The sequence below is a fragment of the Homalodisca vitripennis genome, chromosome 6 (assembly GCF_021130785.1).
Source record: "Homalodisca vitripennis isolate AUS2020 chromosome 6, UT_GWSS_2.1, whole genome shotgun sequence".
Classification (NCBI taxonomy): Eukaryota; Metazoa; Arthropoda; class Insecta; order Hemiptera; family Cicadellidae; genus Homalodisca; species Homalodisca vitripennis.
In genome coordinates this window covers 33656997-33681179 of record NC_060212.1, presented here as the reverse complement: position 1 = coordinate 33681179, position 24183 = coordinate 33656997, and the positions used below count along the sequence as shown (strand labels likewise).

General features: G+C 33.5%; 1 protein-coding gene across 1 annotated transcript in view; it reads right to left on the bottom strand.

Annotated features, from left to right (window-relative positions):
* LOC124364244 (major facilitator superfamily domain-containing protein 1-like) overlaps positions 1 to 24183 on the bottom strand; it is a 55419-nt gene that overhangs the window by 6092 nt on the left and 25144 nt on the right. Inside the window, exon 9 of the mRNA XM_046819569.1 lies at positions 2504 to 2606. Within this exon, the coding sequence (XP_046675525.1) occupies positions 2504 to 2606 (103 nt within the window). The remainder of the gene's footprint in view (positions 1 to 2503; positions 2607 to 24183) is intronic.

Below are 24183 nucleotides of genomic sequence, written 5' to 3'. Positions count from 1 at the left end.
TGCAAGACTACTGAAATGTTTGGTTGCAGGAACATCCATTCTATCAAGTTATCTTACTTATTATGTCTAACAGAATGTCAATAAACAAACAAATTGTGAAAACTTACTCAGTGCATTACATCCTTTAAAACTAACATAACACATTACACGGTGTGTAGAATTCTTACATTCAACATGTTTGATCTAAATTACTTTTTTCACTAAAATTGATTAATAAAAGTCATGTTTTATCTTTGAATATTACAAAGCACAATTTCTCTTTTAAAATATTTCGTGATTTTTTTCTGTACACCGAAACTAACACACTTCTCAAACAATAAACTAGAATTAGCTATCTTAAAAGAGATAGATTAAATATTGCCTAATAAAACTAACAGTAACTTGTAACAACACACTTATCAACTGTGGGTTTTAATACAAAACGCCTCGTATGTTAAACATTGAAATATTTTTTTAAATTATGAATAATTAGGTTACATAGAAAATGTTTGTTTACTGTTGGAAAAATGTTTATGTGTACTGAAATTGATTGTTTGTTACATTAATCACCAATGCAGTGGTGAATGAAACAACAATGATCGTCAATTGGTTTGGTCTTTATGGTTTCTTAAAATTTGTTTATATTACTCGATACTTCACAGTACTGACAGATTAAACGATACTGTATACAATATATAGACCTATCATTAATTAACATTGAGTGAATAGGAATAGTGAATTAAAGCATATTTTTGTTTAGTTGTTTTTGAAACTATATATATTCATGTATCAGCATAACTCATCATATCACATAGCCAATTCATCTTTCAATCTTAGAAGCTTTAACCATGAATACAATACTAGAATTAAAAATACAATTGATGTACAATATGCTAGGTTAAGTAAAACTCAACAGAACTATGCAATAACCGGAGCTAGGCTATTCAATAAGTTACAATTAAGTGCTAGATCAATTTCTGTTGATAGGTTTAAGAATGTTGTTGCAGAGTAGCTCAAGAGAAAAACGTTTCATTCTGTAGATGAGATTTTTAATGCTAATTTTAGTGACTTACAATTTTAAACTTTTAACATAAATATAGATTGTATTTATTTTAGGCTCTGTAGGCCTACTTAGTGATATTTTTAATATCATATTTGACTTTGTCAATACAATTTTGTAATTGTTGGACGACAATAAAATGATTCTGATTCTGAACTAAACCAATATTTTTTACAACGACATGTTTACTGAGAATTTAAAGGTATTATTAAGGATAGCTGAGTAATAAATTCAAATTAACCTGTTCTTCAAATAAATAAATTATTATTACTACATTTCTAAAGTGGTTGAAGATATTTTTCTCATCAAAGAACTTTCTTTTATCTCAGAGGTATGTTATGTACAATTATTTGTATCATTTGGAATGTTTTTAAATTTTATTTTTATATAAGTTGTATTCATGTAAGGTGTTTTGTAAAACACATAGCTAATCCTAATAAATAATATTACAAAATAAATATTACTTTAAATGTTATTATTTACCTTACGATATTCTAAAATAGCACAGTTAATTTTTGTGTAGGTATATATTAAAAAAATAAATGATTAAAAAACAAAACAAACTCATTGCTATGTGAAAATAATAGAATTTTGAGATTAACCAATATTTTTCGGATATTTTTCATATTATAACAATACTTCTTAAATTAATGCCTAATTGTACACTTTATGGACAAGGGCTTAGCTGACCTTTGTGAAGCTTGTACATCAGATTTGCAATTCACAGTATTAATTGATATTCTAATTTCATCTCATAGAAAAACTGATTTATAAAAGAATAATACTCTTTTTTTTCAGAATTGCAAAGTTGGTTTCATTAATGTTTGTGGAAAATTATATTTTAATGGCACCTTTAAAACTAGAAAATTATGTAAAATAGGACTAAAAAACTTATGTGACATTGGACAATGGCAATTTCTTTAAAAATTGAAGGGAGCTATTTTACGAGAGCTAACATACAATTTCCTGGAATTGAAGGTTTATTAATACCTACAAAATGGTCAACCGCCCAATGAAGAGAGAAATTTAGATCTACAGCTCAATGTTGGATCCAAGGTACCGTCTAATTGAATTGTGAAATGCCAAATTTCAATTCTTAAAATTGTTGCAGCCCAAACAATACTTTCAGTTCAAGTTAGGAATTTCCAGTATCTTTAGTTAGAGTCTATATCAAGTTATGTAGTCTAACCTGCCAGGGTGAAAATGCTTCATCACCTTCAACTACCCACTTAATTCCACAATGCTCTCACTGAGGTGTTCAATTCATTCTAACGATAGTGAAACATGATAGAAAAAGTGGAACACAACAACAACAAAATTGGTTATAAATAAAAAAACAAACACTACTTACTTACTAAAAGAAGCAGTTGTTAGAAAAAGAAGGAATTAATAAGAAAAGGAGGTTAAAAATAAATACACAACAATAAAAAAGGGTTTAATAGGAAAACTGAAAAATCTACTCACTGTTTCATCTTATCAAATTCCTGGCGTTGTTCGTTGTTCATGTTCAGTGTTCCGTTATGGCTCGCGTCATAGAGCCATATGATAATAGCAGTCAGCAACGCCACTGGAAACATGACACGGTATGACCAACAGTTTCAGTATTAAACAAAACAGTTTTGACTGGCAAACTCTAGCCCTGTAAAACAGCATTAGTTTGGAATCATCTCAGTCAGAAAGATGGCATTGAGTAGTACATAGCTTCTGCTCTTTGTACTTATAATTAAAAAGAGAAGAAGAGAGAGAGGTTTTAGAAACACATTAATACTATAATTATACATAATTATATTATAAAAAATATAAAACGACTTGCTGTATGAACACACAAGTAATTGGACTGAAGTGCTCTAGCTTTTTTTTTCCTTAGGAAAAGAAGCTTATAAATTGCACCTATTCCTATAAGGACCTTTGCGCTGCTTATGGAGTGACAGGATATTCAGGATGGGTAAGGTTGGTGGTAGGGTTGGTGGTAGGTAGGGTGGCCTCCTATCGAGATCCATGAGGAAGAATTTAGGACACTAATCTCAAAGTCATGTCCCCTCAAAAGAAGGGGAGGCCAGCTCTGAACTAGCCTCTCCAGTCAAAGCAGGCAGGGGGTGGCACACCCTTGTTGAGGCTAGCAAGAACCTCTGGCACTTGAGGAACGAACCCCACCAACTCCAACAGTCATCTCCCGCAGTAGACTAGACCTATCGAATTGCCCTCGCACCCCAGAATCTTGACGTTGGCGATTAGTGATGTGCCGCTCCTGGACATCCATAAGGTTTACCAGATTTAAGTGACTCATTGGTTTTTGCTGTGCCCAGTGGTAGGTTCAACTGGAAGGTATAAACCAGACAGTAGTGGTCCCTGCTGGGTGTAGTTATGTGTTAGGTTAGTTATTCACCTGAGGAAAAGATCAGATCTTGAAACGTTGTGTTATACATTTTGTAACTTATAACGGTGGCATATGCCCGAAATCGTATTAACCTTTCAAACCTTCCATCGCCAATAACAAACTTTAAACAAAGAACCATCCGCTAGTTATACAACTGTTGAGCAACTGATCTTCCGCCAACTATCAAGACGAGTTGTTCACGGCTATAAGTGACCTAATTACAACAATCTTCCCCTATATAATATGATTTTCCATATGATATACAACTGGATTATCTCAATTCAAAAGTTTCAAGTGAAGTTTATTTTTCAATAGCATCACAAATTACTGTTATAATATTCTTAACTATAACAGATATATATTTTTTATAGTTGCCATATTAACACTCTATATATCAAACACATTTTCAATTAATATAAAAACTGTAACGTTGAAGCCTCCAACAGAGTAAAGCCTATCAATTATTGGTGTTAACAATTATGTCACAATTTATGTATCAACATTAAACAATTTTTACAAATTTATCTTATTAAATTGAATGTGTAATTCCTTTGGCATGTTGAAAATATTTTTACTAACAGGATATTTGTAATGTACAGTAAACTTTTGTTTCGTTTTTTACATTTTACTTTTTACTACTTTAATGAAATATAAATACGTATTAGGCTACCAGTATCATGCTACTTCAATATTCACACAGAGTAATTACTATCCACAGTGCTAGGTTAGTAGTACCTGAACAAATACACAGTAGATTAATCATCCAAAGTTTAATGTACGCACTTGTTATTCCTCTGATAAACTTAAAACTGTTATATTAAACTTTCATAACACTATTTTTTATTTGTCCTTAACTAGATTCAAGATGTCTTTATTAGTCATTAAGCAACATAACAGTAGACTTTGTCAAACTACACTAGGCAGTAATAAGTACAAAATAATAATTTTTAGACTGGAGACTTTTATAATTAACAGAAACATTGCAAAAGATACAAGAACTTACACAACTACTAACTCATGTAAATAGAGAGTAGTAATAGAAAATTATTTATATAATAATGAAAGCATTATATGGTAAATGAACAATCCAAAACACAAATCGTTGTATTTATATTGTTCTTGTATTAATTTGTATATGCAATGAAAATGTTTGCTGTGTAAACATAAAGGACTTGGACTCATAAGTTGTGAGTAAAGGATCAAGACTTAAAGGGGAAGGAAATTTTGTTTGTGTTTTCGTAATAACATTTTTGTCATTGTATATACTGGGATTATTGTAAGCAATTACAATGATTTGTTGAAAGTTTATTTTTGATGATTTTTTTTTTCTTGTACTCTTAGGACAAGCAGCTTATAAATTGCACTTAGTCCTGTAAGAACCTTTGTGCTGCTTCCGGAGTGATAGGATATTCAGGATGGGTAAGGTTATGGAGTAGGGGCCACCTCCTATCAAGATCCATGAGGAAGAATTAGGGCACTACATCTCAAAGTCATCCTGGAAGAAGGGGAGGCCAGCTCTGAACGAGCCTCTACAGTCAAAGTAGGCAGGGGGTGGCACACCCTTGTTGAGGCTAGCAAGAACCTCTGATACTTAGGGAACGAACCCCACCAACTCCAACAGTCATCTCCTGCAGTAGACTAGACCTATCGAATTACCCTTACACCCCAGAATCTCAACATTTGCGGTTAGTGATGTGCCGCTACTGGACATCCATAAGGTGGCCCAGATTGAAGTGGCACATCGGTTTTTGCTGTGCCCAGTGGTGGGTTCAACTGGTAGGTATAAACCAGCCAGAAGTGATCCCTGCTGGGTATATTTTTGATGATGGAAAGATTGTGAAGGAAACAGGATTTTTCCGGAGATTTGCCATTGTTTAGTGATGATGCAAAACATCAGTAACAATACGTTTCGAGATCTGCAATCTGATCTCTTCTTCAGGTTAACTCATAATTACAAACTAGGTTAAAATAAACAAATCATACCAGAGCGTTGTGACACGTGTAAGTCAGGAATCACAACAACCATGTTGTGTGTCAACAACTTAAATCAGTCGTAGGTGGTTGGTTGGTAAATGCAGACCTATTGTGGCCTGTATTCTGTAGTTCAGATTTAATAATTAGTGTTGTACTTAGTTTTGTATTAAGTGCATGTTTTAGAATTAGTGAAGTTGACACACAACATGGTGGTTGTGATTCCTGACTTACGCGTGTCACAACGCTCTGGTATGATTTGTTTATTTTAACCTAGTTTGTAATTATGTGTTAGGTTAATTATTTACCTAAAGAAGAGATCAGATTGCAGATCTCGAAACGTATTGTTACTGATTTTTTGTATCACTAAACGATGGCAAATGTCCGAAAAAATCCTGTTTCCTTCAATTACAATGAGTCATTGACGTGTTGGCATCTCCTGCTCCTGAGTGAGTATCAATCGGAACCCAACATTCTCTGTTCTGTAGTTATGCACCTTGAAATCAGTCCATCCCCATCTCAGCCATACTGCGCTGCTCGCCGTTGTGTGTACAGCCCCATGAGTATATGGTTTCCTGTGGTAAAAGTACAGATGCTGAAGAAAATGTCGCTCTGTAGAGTATCCATTAGGTTAGCTCCCGCAATGAGCACGCCCTGACGGTCTGCAGGATGATGTCACTGCGGAAGTAGGATCCCTCTCAGCTAGAGTCTGGTAGAAATGTTATAGATGGGTAGGTGACTAGTCATTTTCTTCAAGAAAACTTGGTGAAGAATTGTGTCTGAAGAAGTCATACTGATGAGTGGAGCGCCCTTCGGCAGAAGAGACTCTGGTGACCTTGTGGGTTAGTGGTGCCTGGAGTACATTTTGTAGAAATCTTCGAGAGAGAGAACTTGATGAAGAATTGATGTCTGAAGAAGTCATACTGATGAGTGGAGCACCCTCCGGCAGAAGAGACTCTGATGACCTTTTGGGTTAGTGGTGCCTGGTGTCCATTTTGTAGACATCTTCGAGAGAGAGAACTTGATGAAGAATTGATGTCTGAAGAAGTCATACTGATGAGTGGAGCACCCTCCGGCAGAAGAGACTCTGATGACCTAGTGGGTTAGTGGTGCCTGGTGTCCATTTTGTGGAATACTGATGAGTGGAGTTCGCTCAGGAAGAACAGATCTGAAGATTTTGCAGAATGGTGAGGCTTTGTGTACATAAAAGTATCTTCCTCAGAGTCATAACTGTTTGTTTTATATTTCTCGTACATTAAATAACTATTTATGATTTTTAAGATTATGGAAATATCAAGAATGAGTCCTTTTATAAGGACTGGATAAAAGAAATAGGGACTGAGTATGTTTAGCTTTATTTTGTTGTGGAGTTTTCTCATTCTGACAATGTAATCATGGTTACGGTGAATGTTGTTAATACCGTGCCATTGTTGGGGTTGATATTGAGAATTGTATAATTAAAAATTATGATAAAATAATTTGACTTTTTTAAAAAAAACCATATACCGGTATCTTATCCTTTAAAGAGGACCATCAGGTGATGTTACCCGCTTGTGAATGATAGATGATGTTTTTCACACCTGGGTGGGTTATATTTGTATACGTTCAAACTATCTTATGTACGATCAAAAAATAAAAATAAAATCATGATAAATAAGGTAGCTTGCAAAAGTAAAGTACGTTGTACTCATATTTACAAAAACAAGTTTTGAATTATGAAAAATGAAAATATTTACCTATTAATAATTTGTTATAAACCAAATTTTAAGAGAATATTGCCCCAATAAGATATTTCTTTTTAAATTTTTTACAAATTTACACCTGTATGTCAATATTTTGAAAAACTGCACCTTGTATGAGAACTTTATTTTAAAATAATCCAGATTGTAACAGTGAATGGGTTTCAATATAGCTATATTGTTAGCTATATTGAAATATATAGCTAAAAATATAGCTATATATTAGCTAAATAAAAAATGTACAAAAATCAATTGGAATAATCTCCTGCACTAATTCTACAAGTTCAATTTAGTCAATGAGTTTGATTAACAAATTTGACTCTTGATTTTTATTGTTGTTAGAAAAAACTAAAGTTTAAAAGACATGTAAATAGGACCTAGTCATACTATTAAGCCATTTTAATATTCTCACCTTGTACTATTCTTGTTGTTTACAAACGACCTACCAGACTGACTTCAGGGTGCTTGCCAAGCAGTAATGTATGCTGATGACACCGTCGTCACTGCAGCAAACAAATCAATAGACCACCTCAACGTATGCACAAGGAATACTTTGAACAAAACTAAACAATACTGCCAAACCAACGACTTAGTCTTAAATTAAAATAAAACTGTACAGATTAATTTCACAACAAAACACAGAAATGGAGAACTACCTGGCTTGGAAGCCAAAAACCACACTAAGTATCTCGGCGTCATCGTTGATTCAAATCTAAACTGGAAGCCTCATGTTGACCAACTTTGCAAAAAACTTTGCTCAGGTATCTACGCAATACGTCGAATAAGACAAATGAGTAACATAGAAGTAGCTAAAACTGCTTATTTCGCTCTGATTGAATCACATCTGAGGTATGGACTAGCAGTGTGGGGAAGTACAACTGCAACTAACCTTGGGAGAGTTCTCAAGCACCAGAAGAGAGCTATCAGGAGTCTGGCGGGTCTGCAATTCCAAGAAAGAAGCTGCAGAGAGTCATTCAAACAACTTAAAATTCTCACAATAGTATCTCTTTATATTCAAGACGTCATCATACAAGCAGTTAACTCAGGATAACAAAGACATAACAATATTCACAACTAGAATACAAGAAATGCCTCCAACTTCAGCTTGCCAACACATCACCTGAGCCTCTTTGGGAAAAAAAACCATCTTACAAAGGAGCCCTATACTTCAATAAACTTCCAGATAATATCAAACAGCAACAGCTTAAACATTTCAAGAAAGCCCTGAATGAATGGTTCCAAGAGAGACCCTTCTACAACGAAGACGAATTTTTAAACTTCGACCTATTTGTGTAATATGTTATTTGCTATCTATTTTATTTGTTATGTAAACAAAATTGTAATGGCTCAATTACTGTTCTCTATGATCATGTAATAAAGATGTTTTGTCTATTGTCTATTGTTACCAAATAAACATCTATAATTCTTGAGAGTCACCTCTAATGCATGAGGACTTGAAGCCAGGTTAAGCAAATTAAGTTTTTTATGTACTTATATTGAGTTTGGATCTGTTTGATGATATTTGTGTATAATTAAAATTAACTGTGTCCCTTTTCTTTGTTTCTTATTAGACTGTAATAATAAGTAAATTATCCAAATTGACAATTCTGTTGGAATCAATTTTGGTAATTAGTAAAACATATTCATGGAAAATACAATTAATAATTTATTAACATTGATAATGTAAGAAGAAGATGTGCACCCTCAATACATTAAAAATATGTTCAGAAACATAATAATGATCAAAGCTCCTGGCATAATGAAAACACTGGGGCCAAGACAAAATGACTTAAAATCATGGAAATCAAAGTAGTGTTGAACATGTGGCGATTGATACGAATAAATGACTGATAAGTCAGAGCAAAAACTCTATTAAAGACATACCATTTAATGATCAGTGGTTGAAATTCCAACAATTTTTACCATCACGTGAATTAAAAATAAAAATATTTGTATTAGAACATTTAATTCCGGTTCAATATTACAAACTACATAAAATATGATATTAAAATTATTATTGATTAGTTTGATTAACAGAAAATTAAATGTTAATAGTAACATGAAACAGAAAGATACTGAACTTTTTTAAAATTAAGATTATAATTGCAGATAAATCCTATTGAATTTTGACTTTAGCTCCAGTTCACCTCCCTTTTATTTCAGTGTCTTGTATCTGACGCTGTCTCGTATTTAACTCCTGGAATCTGGAGTCATGATTGTCTGAAGAGATAAGTTTGAGACAGCGTCAGATACCAGACACTGCAATAATAGGGAGGTGAACTGGAGCTAAAGTCAAAATTCAAATCTTTTATTCTGAGACAGCTTCAGATACACTGCAATAAAAGGAAGGTGAACTGGATCTAAACTCAAAATCCAATAGAATCAACCCAAATACCATAAAACTCAAATTTCAAACTATTTGCATATCCCTAATGTTTATGAAACCATATGTATGTGTATGTATATTAAAAAAAATTAAAATGTGTGCTGCTGATCCAAATGTTTTGACATTCCTGAAGTACGACTAGAATCGATGTTAGTCTATTTTGTTTTATGTTCCAAGCTCAAAAATAATGGAAACTTAAGTAATATCCAAATCAAACCCTGAACAGTAAAAACTTTCATTAGTAGACCTACTGATACAAATCAATAAACAGTAAATGCAAATATACGAAAATCAAATGAAACTATGTCATCATTGGTACAAAGAAGAGCAAAGGCCCAATCATAGGTATAAGTACTATCATAATACTAAAAAGTATTAAAATGTGATACTAAAACACCTGTTGCTCTAGATTGCTTATGAAAATCACCTCGTAAAATCACCAAATTCCAATAAATTTACACTATGACCCCAACACTACTGAGAAGCACAAGACACTGGCTCTGACTATCAGTTGGGACCATTGTCATAGAATGATTAAGAGGAACAAGGTGCAGCTTATCTAACCTTCAGTCCCTCTTATCTTCAAAACATAATAGCTCAGAGATAAGAGCTTGGGGAGGCTGTATTGGAATAAAATCTCACTAGATATCACTACTTTCTTATTGCGGAAACTGTAAATTGTATTATTGGAATCAGCGCTATTTTAAAATGTAATTTAAATTACCGTATCTCTTTCAGCTCTTGCTTGGAGGTGACAACTCGGAAGAGTTCTCATGTTCACATAAAAAAATATGACTACTTTGTGGAAACTATTTTATGATAAATCTCTTTGTAGATCACAAAATAATAATAATAACAACAATTTACTGGATAGCTATACAAGGGCAAATGTTTTAGTGAGTTTTTCACTATATAAGAGACAATTGTCACTGTTACGTTACAATTGCTTTGTACCAATAAGAACTGTAATAATAGCATGTAATTTTAAAATGTACATATTTACTCTATTTTTGTATGAATGGACAGCACAACATAAAGATGTTTGATTCTGATTCTGAGCAGTTCAACTGTTATTATTCAAAATTATTACAAGTTACCTAGAAACAATATCTAAAATATTTAAACCTAGAAATTGTTGACATTATGAAAATATTAATCTGCATTATTTACCATTCATTACATTTTACAACCATAAATAATAATCCAGATATTAATAAGAAAACTGCATATAAATTTGTTTCATAAAGTGATAATTTTTATTAAAATTAAACATCTATGGAGTGTAACAAAACTCGACACAAACTTTGGGATTTTGTTCCATGGACCAAAAGGAGCTAAAAACTAAATACAACCAATGTTCGTTCTATCTCTTTTCGTTTACCATCTCTGCCTATAAGTATGTGATTTTTATTTTTTTTACATTTTTATTTCAGAAACCAGTAAAGATAAAGAACTAAAATTAGGTTCAATAATTTTTCTTGCAGTCTAAAATCAAGAGAAAAATTAATATTATATTATCATATCACGTTTCACGATGGCGGATGGTTAAAGTTTTTAAAGCTTAATACCATAAATACTAATGTAGTATGCAAATTTTCAAAGAATAATAAAAGTCACTCAATTTAATTACAAATATCTTGACACCTAAGACATTGAAACAGCTTTAAACTGTTGTAATGTACGGCAAAGTTTTCAATGTTGACACGTTTACGGCATCATTAACCATGTATTATGTAACTTTTAAAAGCTTATCTCTACATTATTTACTGACCGATTTTTATGATCTAGGTGTCAAAATGTTCTTAATTAAATTTAGCAACTTTTATTACTAATATTAAAAATTGTCATAATTTATTTAGTTTGTACAGTATTAAGCTTCAAAAACTTCAATCGATTTTAGACTGCAAGAAAAATAATTGTACCAAGCCATACAATGACTAAGAGGAACAAGGTGCAACCTTCCTAACCTTTAGTCCCTCTTATCTTCATAACACAATAGCTCACCGATTAAAGCAAATTATTATTAATAATAAATTATTAAATTTGAGTTTATATCATTACTGGTCCCTGAAATAAAAAATAAAAAACACATACAGGCAAATAGACAGTAAACGAAAAGGGATAGACCACTGTTTGTATTTAGTTTTTAGCTACTCAAGTCCATGGAACAATATCCTAAAGTTTCTATAGAGAGTCTTGTTACACCCTGTATATTTAGACCAATTACAATACCTACAATGCCCAAAACATACCTACGATACACACTCAATTTGAGTAAAACATTCAGGATTAAATGCACTGATCCTTGAGAAAAATGGTACCACACTGGTTGCAAAAATATCACTGGAAAAGCTTAAAAAAACAAAAACATTTCCAACAACACAGAAAATTGAAAATGTGAAAAATATAAAGAGGGTCAAGAAGTCAGATTTGTTGAAAGCAACTTGCTGGAAGGGGCAGGAAAAATATCTACAGTGGTCGCCAAAGTAGGTGACCACTTCTTAATCATTAAGAATTATTGAAGAAACAAAAAAAACCAGGCTCAGATAGAAACTACAGGGTTAGTTTGTAGATTTATATACAGTGGAAACTCAGAGAAGAGCAAGGCAGGTATATTGCTAAATATTACTGCAGAAAACGTCCATAATAGAAATTAAATGAATGGAGAAAGGCAACTGCAACTTGAAATGTAATATATTTTTTATAGACATGACTGTTACTAAACTCAAGTAGTCATCCAATATGCATAAAACGTTAACATAAAAACATTTGATGCTCTTCTAATTAAAAATAATTTTTAAAAAATTTTGGCATAACCACTCAGTAACATATTCAAGCACTGAAATCCAAACTTTAGTTCAGGAAGTTATAGCTTCAGAGAGCAACATGTTTATAATAAATTTAATTTTTTATAACAAATATAAAGTAATAAAATCACACTTAAAATAAGATATTACGTAAAAATTTAAAGTGTGTTATAAGATAAGACACTAACCATATTTTACATATATATTGTTAAAAATCATATCCGTATCTAAAACAGTTCTTCTTTGGAACTAATTAAAAGATGGCCCTAAATTCTGTTTCAAACACCTACAAGAGCAACAAGTAATGACAAATTTTTCAGGAAGGCGAGCTATGGTCAAATCATTTTTATTACACTATGGAAAGAACTCAAGTTATTCTACAATGTCACAGAATTGATAGGTATAAGTAAAAGAAACTGTATTAAAAAATATCCTTCTATTTCAAGATTCAAAGAGTTAAGTTGTAAGGAAATATCGAGATGAATTTATGTTCTGACCAAACCTTTATGGACAGTAGTGAATAGTAAAAGAAAAGAAAATTTGCAAACCATGCCCTTTTTCAATCTATTATCAGGTATGGTCTAGTCATATGGGGAAATAGCACTAAAATTAATGACATCCTCATCTTACAAAAAAGGCCATCAGGGTAATCACGAGAGCATGGGCACTGGACCATTGCAAACCACTTTTTATTCAACTACAGCTACAAACTGTTATTAATTTATATACTTTTGATTCAACATCATATGTTCTGAAAATATTCCATCTCTCATCTCATTATTAGCAGTAAATGGCTATAATACTAGAAATAGAAATGATATTGCAATAGAGCATTGTAGGCTTAGCAAAATAGAACACAGCCATGTGTTAACTTCTCAAAACATTTCAAACAAATTCAAAATGTAATTCAGAAGTATCTAAAAAATTTTTTTTTGGAAATAAACTGTATAAGTGGTTGCTGAAAAATCAATTTTATGTTCTTACAGATTTTTTTCAGTATTCAAAGTATAAATTTCTAGAGTGTTTGGTCTTGTACTCTCTTTATATGGTTTTTAATCTTTAAATTAAGGTAATTTTAACTTATACTTTTTATTTTATTTTTTATTTATTTATTATAAGCTTCACATAGGTTTATAATTTTCAGCATTGCTAAAGATAAACATATGAATTGTCAATGTTAAAAATAAACTAAACTAATAAACTCAAGTCAAGTCAAGTCAAAAATCTTTATTACAATTTCTTTAAGAAATGTACATTCGTCAAGAGATACAAGTTTATATACAAAGGAAATAGGTCCTTCAAGTTTCAGTCTTGCTTCAGTCATCTTGTTTCAAAATATTCCTTCATTGAATAAAATGGTCGCTCCATCAGCCAGTCTTGCAGATGGCGTTTCAGTTGTTGGCCGTTGAGGATTTTCAGATTTGTTGGAAGTGAGTTGAAAACTTTCCGTCCGATATATGATGGTTTTCTGCTGTATTGTGTGGTGCGGTGCGCTGGAAGATGATAGTCTGCTGCTCTCCGTGTGTTGTAGGAGTGAATGTTTTCTCCTGTGGTAAGCTCTGCCTGGTCTGTGTAGACAACTACTGAGTACAGTAAATGTAAAGGGCAATGACAGTCATAATCCTCAGTGATTTGAAGGCATCTCTACAACTCTCTGTTGGAGTGAGGTTGGCGAGTGCTCTTATAGCTTTTTTCTGTTGCACCAGTATTCTGTCAAGGTTCTGTTGTGAAGTTCCTCCCCATATAGTCAGACCATATCTTATGTGTGATTCTACCAGCGCATGGTATGCTGCTTTTGCAGCCTCTTGTCCAGCTATCCACTTTATTCTTCTCACAACAAAAATTCCAGGTCCAAGTTTTTTGCTCAATGTATCAGCATGTTCAGTCCAGGAAAGATTGGTGTCTATTGTCATGCCCAATAATTTAGAATGATTTTCTACCAAGATGTTGGGAACTTCTGGGATCTGTTCATGTCTTCTACTGAAATTTAGCTGAGTGGTTTTTGACGGATTGATTGCCAAGTCATTTTTTAGACAGTATTGTAGAGCTTTTCCAGTTGATGTAGTGATTGTTGAGTGTAGTCCCTGCGCTGTGTCATGTTGAAGAAGAAGTGTAGTGTCATCTGCGTACATAATGGGGAGGATGTTGTTGTGGTTAATGAAGTCATTAAAGTCATTGGTAAACAGCACAAACAAGAAAGGACCCAGGACTGAACCCTGGGGCACCCCTCTAGTTATTGGCTGAGTTTGGGACCTAAAAGTACACGATTTATTATTTATGGTTCTATGGATTTCCACAATCTGGCTGCGATCTGCTAGATAGCTTGCCACCCAATGCCTTGATTTGCCTTGGAAGCCTAGAATTGATAGTTTCTTCACAATCAAATCATGCCCTAAGCAATCGAATGCTTTGCTGTAGTCTAAAAGGATGGCTGAGACGAACTTATTATCTTCTAGTTGGTCTGTGATATGTTCTACTAAGCTTGTCATTGCAGTGATGGTGGATCTTCCCTTCAAAAATCCATGTTGGCAATTTGATAGCAGTTCTTGTTCTTGCAAGTGTTGTACCATCCTTTTTAGTGCAATTTTTTCTATAATTTTTGAGAAAGGAGAGATTAAAGAGATTGGTCGATAATTTTCAAGTTTGGTTTTTGATCCCTTCTTGTGCTTTGGGTAGACTTTAGAGAGTTTTAATTTTTGAAGGGAAGTGACCATTATCAAAGGATTTGTTAATTATTGTGACGAGTGGGGCTGCTAATTGGTTTGCACAATGCTTGACTGCCTTTGATGGGACTTCATCAATGCCACATGACAGTTTAGGTTTTAATGTCTGTATTACAGACAGTACTTCATTATGTGTGGTGGGGGCCATGGTTAGTTGTGGGTTCTGTTGGATATTTGCAGTGGGCTGTGGTGGAACAGTATTAATTTGGAGAGCACTGCGATTTTTATTAAGAGTGATATCTGCTACCCGGCAGAAATAGCTGTTTAAGTGCTCTGCAATTACCATCGGGCTGTCTTCTATTTTTCCATCAATTTCTAGCTGTCTAAGTGTGTCATCAGACTTTTTTTGCTGTTTTTCTCCACTGATGATGCTCCAGAGTGCCTTAGATTTATTGTCAGAGCTGGCTATGTGCTCATTTGCAGCTGCTCGCCTGAGTTCTCTAAGTTTTAGGTCATAAGTTTTCTTTTTTTGTTTCATTGTGTCCTTGTCAAGTTCACTTCCTGTCAGTTCATATCTGTACAAGCCCTTAAGGAAATCTTCTTTAAGTGTGTTTACTTCAGGGTCATATTGGAACTTGAGTTTTGGCTTCCCTCTAGGCCTTGATTTTGAGAGGGGACATGCAATGTCTAATGCTCTCCTTACAATGGCATGAAATGAGTTATATGCTTCTTCAGCATCTTGGGCATTGTGTACACTGTCCCAGCTTTCTGTGATAAGTTCCATTTTTAGATTATCTAGGTTTCGCTTGCTGAAATTCCTCTTGAAGGAGTTTTCCTGTTTTTTAACTTTATTCCCTTCATACTGCACCTTGCAAAGTTGGCCGGTGTGGTCGGATAATCCGCTTTGTATGATACTGTAGCTAATATTGTCCTCAGGTACATTTGTGCAGATGCAGTCAATTGATGTTGCAGTGGTACTGGTCGTTCTTGTTGCTGGGAGTGGTAGACGCTTGATCCCAAATGTTGATAGTTCTTCTTCAAATAAGTCGTTATCTTGGTTTGCTGTCAATCTATTAAAATTAACGTCACCCATTACAATAATTTGTCTTGCATCTGCCCGAGATGTTGAAAGAATTGCTGACATGACCTCTATAGCTTGTTTGGTGTTTCCTCCTGGAGGTCGATAGAGGCCAAGTAGATGGAAGGAGCATTGTTTAGTGCCAATTTTTGCCATGGCTGCCTCACAGAGGAGTTCCATGGAGTGGTTTTTTATGTCTAGCATTTCTACACAGATATCTGCGGTTTCGTCAATGTAGATGGCAACCCCTCCTAATTTGTGTTGTTCTCTGCAAAAGTCTGTTATTAATTTGTAGCCATTGACTTTTGTTAAGAGCAAGGTTTGGGAGCTTAACCCGTGTTCAGTCAGAATTATAATTGTAGGCTGGAGGGTTCTTAAGAAATGATTTAGTCTTTCTATTTTGTTGGTTAGGCCTCTCACGTTTTGGTGCAGTATACTTATTGTTGAGGTTTCATTTGAGCTTTTAGTGCTGTATTTGGTTGGAAAGCCTGATTTGTTGTACGTAGAAAAATTCTTGTTCTGTAACATTGTTTTTTGTATTGAGCCTGCTGTAAAAAATTATTAGGGGTTGTCATGGCTGTACTATTGTCTGGAACATTATCTGGTTTTTCGTCTATTTCTGGAGTCATATTTTTATTTCCTGGGACAATTTTGGGAGCTCCTTTATGGTCGTCCATAGTCTTCTTGAAGTTGGAAAAGCTCTTTACGAAGAATTCTTCAAGAGTCTCACCTTCTCCTAGTTTGTGGGCTGTTACAGGAGCCGGTCGATTGAAAGTAATTTTTGTTGTGTCATTTGCCTCTTGGTTGTCCTTATTTTTGTCAGTTTGAGAATTGCAAATAAGTTCTTGACTCTCTCTTTGGTTCAGGTTAGTGCATTTCGCTTTGGGGGTAGTCCTTTTTTTGTATTTAGCTGCTTGCAGGGAGATACTAAATACATTCCTCTTCATCCCAGTACCTACTTTCCTCCTTGGGGATGAAATATGCTGTACTGAGGGGGTCAGTGTCACTTTAGGGGAAATATTATTTTTTGTTGCAATTTCAGATGGTGGGGTTTTGATTGCTAACTCTAACTGACTTAGTTTTGTTTTTATTTCCGCTAGTTCAATCAATATAAATGGTGTACTTTGCGTGTTTTTTGTTAGGTCATTTACTGGAGGTGTAGTTTGCATACAGGAGTCTTTGTAAGTTTTATTTATCCCTTCATGTCCATCAATTTTCTTTTGCAACCTGAAAATAGTTTTTTCTTGCTGGTCAAGCTTTCTTAGATGACTGTCAATAAGTTGATTTAACTTACGGTCATGCTCTTCAAAAATGGCTTGAGATTCTTGACGTAGTTGTTTTTCCTTATTTAGCTGGTCTTGTGATGCGGCATTCTGTTGTAATAAAATTTCAATTCTGTCTATGTGTTTTTTTTTCCTCAATTTCCAACTCTTCCAATTTCCCTTCCACTATTGTTAATCTGGTTTCTAACTTAAATTTTTCTTCTTTTAGAATTTTGTTTTCTTCTAGTAAGGCCGAACCTATTTTGGCAGCCATCTGCAATTTGTGGTCATCGTTATTTGACTCTTCTAATAAATTATTTTCAATAAGGCTACATTCAAGTTCTTTAATGGGGCTATTTAATACCTCTGAGCTATTCATGCGTATTTGGGCGTGACAGTTATCCTTGATACAGGAGGTTTCCAGTGCGTGAGAGCCCAATAGGTGATTTGTGTTTTGTACTGGGTGAGACATGCTGCAGTTTTTGCACCTATATGATGAAATTTCTTCCTTTGAGAGTTTTTTTCAACTGTCCGTCCGAGATGTGAACACATCCACCATGGAACCAGAAACCGCAGGGACCAGTACATTTAATGCTGGAGTATTTTGCTCCAATACTACAGACACCACATGGATATTTTGGGTTGTTTGATTTGTCTTTTGGCATTTTGAGCAACTATTTAATTAATATTTATTATTATTTATAATTTATATATTTATAATAGTGTTATTAAGACAAGGTAATAAAACTAATAGTGTATGTATAGATATTAAATAAAACAAGAGAAGTAAAAAAATTATTTCTGTTCAGAAAATATTAATTTTAAATAATTAGAGTCACAATAGTAGCTAGCAAAAATTAATTGCCTTCACTGTGATTTGAACCAGGAATCTCAAGTTTATGAATCCAGTACTCTACTGCCTGAGCTATACTGCTCTTATCAGAGAGGCTGCAGATAAGATAACAAGGCTTGTCAGTTTGACAGTGCTGTTAGTTGCTAGCATGTTATTGGTAGCATGTTATCACTGGAATGTCCAAAACTGAATTAAACGTTTTGCTACAGCTGACTGACAACTCAAGTTAACCTTTGCTTAATGGCAGATATTACAAACTGCCTGTTACTACTGGTGTCATATTAGTAGTCCACTTCCTGTCAATTTTAATTCAGTTTATTAATTATTATTTTATCTTTTTCTCAAATTAGTTTCTAAATGATAAATTTCATTTAAATGATGAGTGTTCCAATTCAATTCCAAACTGTGGACTCTCCTAAAATATTATAAATTACTATTAAAATATTGTTTACAACCATGTGGTTTTATATTCTAGAATTGTAAGTAATATATTTCCACTTAAATTTATTATATAGTTTATGATAAATTAGAACTTGATTTATAAGTAGAGATTTTATACTTATGTCAAACTTTTAATCCACTTTGAATAATTAAAAAACTTATTATAAACATAAAATTTGAATAAACTGTCACATTCACTGTTTACTGTCACTCAAGTCACTCACTCCTATTTATGTAAACATAATTTATTTATGTAAACTAACCTAAACTAATCAAGAAACAGTTACATATATGCAAAGCTTAATAAACTTGGTCAAAAAATTCAATAATAGGGACTAGTAAACAACTTTTATTCATTTAAGTATTCATTAACTGAATAGTATGCCCGGTTAATGAGGTAGCATTTTAGGGAGGTTTTAAATGCGTTTATGGAATTCTCCTTCTTTAGATTTGGAGGTAATTTATTGTATATTTTAAGAGCTGAATAATAAGGACCCTGCTCGAATAGTTTTAATCTGTGTATGGGGTATTGTAAGGGTTGATTTCTGATGTTATGATGGTGTAATACTTGATTTTTTTGAAAAGAGTTGTTATTAGTTTTAAATAGTAATAGGATTTCTAGAATATATAGAGATGGTAAAGTGAGAATGTTATGGTTTTTAAAAAGTGGTTTGCAGGATTGTCTCTTTTTAAGTTTGAACATGATTCTAATGATATATTTCTGAGTTTTGAAAATTTGTTTTGATAACACAGAATTTCCCCAAAATACCACCCCATACCTCAGATGCGAGTAAACATAACCATAGTAAACTGCTTTCACAGTATCTAAACTAGCCACATGAGAGATAGTTCTCAATGCGAAACAGGCTGAATGTAACTTCTTTTCTATAAAGACTGTATGTTCTTTCCAGGATATTGAATTATCCACAACTAAACCCAGAAATTTACATGACGATGTTACTTTAATATTAGTTAGGTTAAAGTTAGTATACGTGCTTGCCGATTGATGTGTTGAGAATATTAATAATTGGCTTTTATTTTCATTGAGCAGTAGCCCATTTGCTGAGAACCACTGTCCTGCTTCGTCAGTTGCTTGATTAATTTTATTCTCTAAATCATCAAGAGATTTTGTTTTTATAGTAAGAGTGGTGTCGTCAGCAAACAGAACTACAGATGAAGTAGTTAGGTTATGTGGGAAATCTTTCACGTAAATGAGAAATAGTAATGGACCCAGCACCGAGCCCTGGGGAACGCCACGATCATTGAGTTGCCAGTGGGAAGAAAACTTGGCAGAAGAGCTATTTTTAATTGTAACCTTTTGTTTCCTATTTAGTAAATATGAAGATAATAAGCTGTGAACTGAGCCTCTTAAGCCATAAAATTCTAATTTCTTTAACAATATACTGTGTTCAACACAGTCAAAAGCCTTTGAAAGGTCGCAGAAAAGAGATGCAGTATGATGTTTTTTGTCAATTGAATATAAAATTGTGTCAATTAGTTCAAAAACTGCTGAGGCTGTTGATGAGTTGGGTTTAAAACCAAATTGATTTTTACACAAAATGTTATATTTAGTAAAATGTTTAAGAATTCTGACTGCGATTACTTTTTCGAAAATTTTGGAAATCACTGGAAGAAGGGCTATAGGACGGTAGTTTGAGATGTCAGTTTTGTCATTCTTCTTATGAATAGGTTTAATTAGTGAGTATTTGAGTTTTTCAGGAAAAATACCATTTGAAAAACAATTATTAATGAAAAGAGCTAATGGCTTTGATATAATTGAGGCTGATACTTTTAATATGTGAGTTGGAACTTCATCCCATCCACATGATTTGGAATTTTTTAAATTTTTAATGATGTGAAACACTTCTTCAGCGTTAGTGGGGTACAAAAACAAAGTTGGATAAATTTTGTTATCTTTGTTCAGAAAATTAATCGATAATTTTTCGTTTGGTATTATTAATTTACTTACGTTAATAAAAAAGTCATTAAATAAAGTGGCTATTTGGAAATTATTGACTATGGGAGATTTATTAACTATTATTTCAAGGTCCTCATCCGCTTTAAATTTTAACTTACCAGTTTCTCTATTAACCACATCCCACATCGCTTGTGGCCTGTTCCTCGCATCCAATATGAATCTGTCATTTGCCATTTTTTTTGAAGCAAGAATTACTTTTCTTAAGATTTTGCAATACTTCTTATAGTATTTAGTGAGCTCTGGACTGTTCAGTGATTTCTGAGCTTCATATAATTCTCGTTTTCTCTTGCATGATGTTTTAATTCCCCAGGTCATCCAACCTGCTGTACTCCTCTTGTCTTTTACAGTTGAGAGTTTCAGTGGGAAACATTGTTCAAAAAGTTTTAGAAATGTTGAATAAAAATAATCAAATTCAGTCATATAATAATCGAAAATATTCAGTTGTAATTCAAGGTTATTTAAAAAATTACTAATATTGTAATTATTGAATTGTCTTTTAAATAATTTATTTTTTTAAATTTGGGTTTGATTCTTTTTTATTAAGGGATATTCTAGTAACAGCATTTGGTGGTCAGATAATGAAGGCTCCATCAATTTGCATACATCGGGACTAAAACTTGTGAGAATATTATCGATACATTTTGATGACACTTTTGTTATTCTCGTTGCATTTACGAAGTTTATTTTCAGACCAAAAGAGGTGATAACGTTTTTAAAGATTTCGCATTGTTTTGATTGTAACAAAATGTCTATATTAAAATCTGCCGCTATAACTATGTGTTTATGTTTTTTAGAGATTAGGGTGAGCGCTTCCTTGAGACTAGATAAGAAATCTAGAGCTTTGCTCTCAGAATTTCTGTACAAAGACATTATTAGAAACGAATTACAACCTTTAAGAACCTCAGCAACACTGTACTCAAATGTGCCGTCGATACATTTAATTCGATTCATATTCTTAACCGAGTTAGTTTTTAGATTTGATTTGGCTAGTATCGCGGTCCCTCCTGCCTTTTGTTCTGAGCGTGAATAGCAAGAGACAAGTCTGTAGCCAGGCACGGTATGCAGCAGAGCCTCCGTGTCAGCATCAGTCCAAGTCTCCTGTAGACACAGCACATCTGGAGATCGAGGAAGAGAATCAAGATATATGACAAGTTCAGGAATTTTATTTTTAACACTCCTAATGTTATAGCTAACTATGATTAGTTTCTCGAGATGTTGCCCAGATCGTCGCCATCCAGAGCTACACAAACTTTCATCTCCTCCATTAGTGACAGGTTGTTTCTGGTCTGCCCTAAAAAAGTGTTGTCAGTGTAATGTGTTGCGTTATGAAGGGTTTCGTTATTGATTGAAGTGGTCGTGGGTGAAAGAGGTGTAGGTGTTGATGTTACATGTGCGTGAATTGTCTGTCTAAGGGTGGATGTCTGAGTATCATTTAGAGACTGATGTAAAAGTGGTTCTGCAAATAACCTATCTGGCACTGGAGAACATGGATTAGTAACATTAGCTACACTACCATAACACTGCTCAATACATTTAGCAAGAATTCTGGACATAACCTTCTTTCCAGTCTTATTCATATGTAAACCATGCCGAGTGTAATGTTTTTTAACGAGACCACTGTTAATATTATGAATAACAAGATTTGGTATATCCAAATTGTTTTTAAATTCTTGGTTTGCATCCGATATCTGAGTATTGAGTTTTACTTTATCGTACCGGTAGGGTATAGTACATAGTATAACAGTTGTTTTGACAGCACTAGAGGCAGCTCGACGCACTGTATCACAAAGGGAAAGGCCCGAGTCTTTTCCTATGTCGTTTGCACCCCCCATAATCACTACAGTGTCGTCGGTAGTGAATTCTTTAACCATGCCAGGGAGATCGTGGACTACATAGTTTAGTGGGGCCCCCAGTCTCACCACAGCACTCACTGCATATTCGTGACCCAATCTGCGAGACAATAGTTCACTCATCATGTGGCCATGGCTATCTGAAATCACTAAAACTTTCCTCTTCTTTATTGTTTGAATTTCTCTAGTAACTCGAGTTGAAATTAATTTAGGGTATCTTGATTTTATATTCTGTGAATCATTCCCAGGATATACTGTTGCAGGCCGTTGGGTCTTTTTATTGTTTACATTCTGGTCTTTATTATGGGTATTTAAAGATTTTGAAGGTGAGAGGGTTTCACTAGAGATTTTGTTGAGGATTTCAAATTGATTTTCAGTTTTGAGCTGAAACTGTATTTGGTTTTTTACAACAATATTTTTATGGTTGGATTTTACCTCTTTCCAGTCCATATGATTTTTTCCCGAATTTGGATTTGGAATTACAACAGTTTGAGCTTTGGGTAGGTTTTGAAAAGATGATTCTCTCAATTTTAGAATTCTTATTTCCTCTTGCAAGGCATTGTTACGTTCTTCCTCTTTCAGAGCTGATTCTATCATTAGTTCATAGCTACGTTTTTCTTTTGATATCTTTATTTCTAAGTGTTTCTTTTCAGATTCACTTTCTTTTAAACTAAGTTCTAAAGCAGTGATATGGTCTAAAGCTTCACCTAACTTTCCCAAACATTCGCTAGTTAGTGGTAGCAGATCGAATAACACAGCATGATCATATTTACCAATAATCTCTTTAAAAGCGTACACAAAATCTACAAGCAAAGGTTTAACAGAATTGTTTACTGTGGCAAGTTCTAATTTGTCTAGATCACTACCAATCTTATTTTGTATCTGTGTTCTAGTTAAAACCATTATGGCAAATGACAGAACCGGGCATACGCTAATAGATAGATAATAAATAATAATAAGCTAAAATAAAAACATATTTTAAATGTAAACGTTTTAAATTAATTTACTAATTTAACATTTTAATTATACTTATTTATTGTTATCTTGTTATTTCTCTTCAAATTGTATAATACTTGTTATTTAATTTTTAGTATGCTGTATGCTAAAAATATACGATTTGTTAATTTTTTTAGGCTATTAAATATATATTTTCTTTTTTGTAAAAGTTTTACACAACTATTAAAATGTTTGTACCAAACTAGACTTAATACTAGTTTTCGGACCACACTGAATTGTGAATCCGGCAATACCTTTCGTAGCGTTTTGACGTTGTCACTGCATATATAACTGCCATAAGACAATAAAGAGATTTGAATGGTTGATTGTGGATCAACTTACTTGTGGTACTGGATCTTTTACACCATTTGCCTACCACTACCCGCACCTTAAAAGTTGGGAGTGTTTGGTGTTTATAGAACAGCAACAAGGGGGTTTGATAGTTAGTACATGACAGGCAGGTGGTAGATGGTCGGCTAGATTCATACAAAACATCCCGATCAGTAAGATCCAGTTCTCTACAGGCATGCCTAAGGGTTTGGTCTTAAAGCCTGTCTTGTTTACAATCTTTACAATTGATCTCCTAGTTGGTTGAATGTGCAATTATTTAATATTGTGTACACAGTTCTACTCTTGAGTAAAACATTCCAAATTGTTGAAGGTTTTATTGTACATTGCAATAAACATGGATACTCAGTTCTGCCATAACAACTTCTTTGAAGATTAAAAAAAAAAAAAAAAAA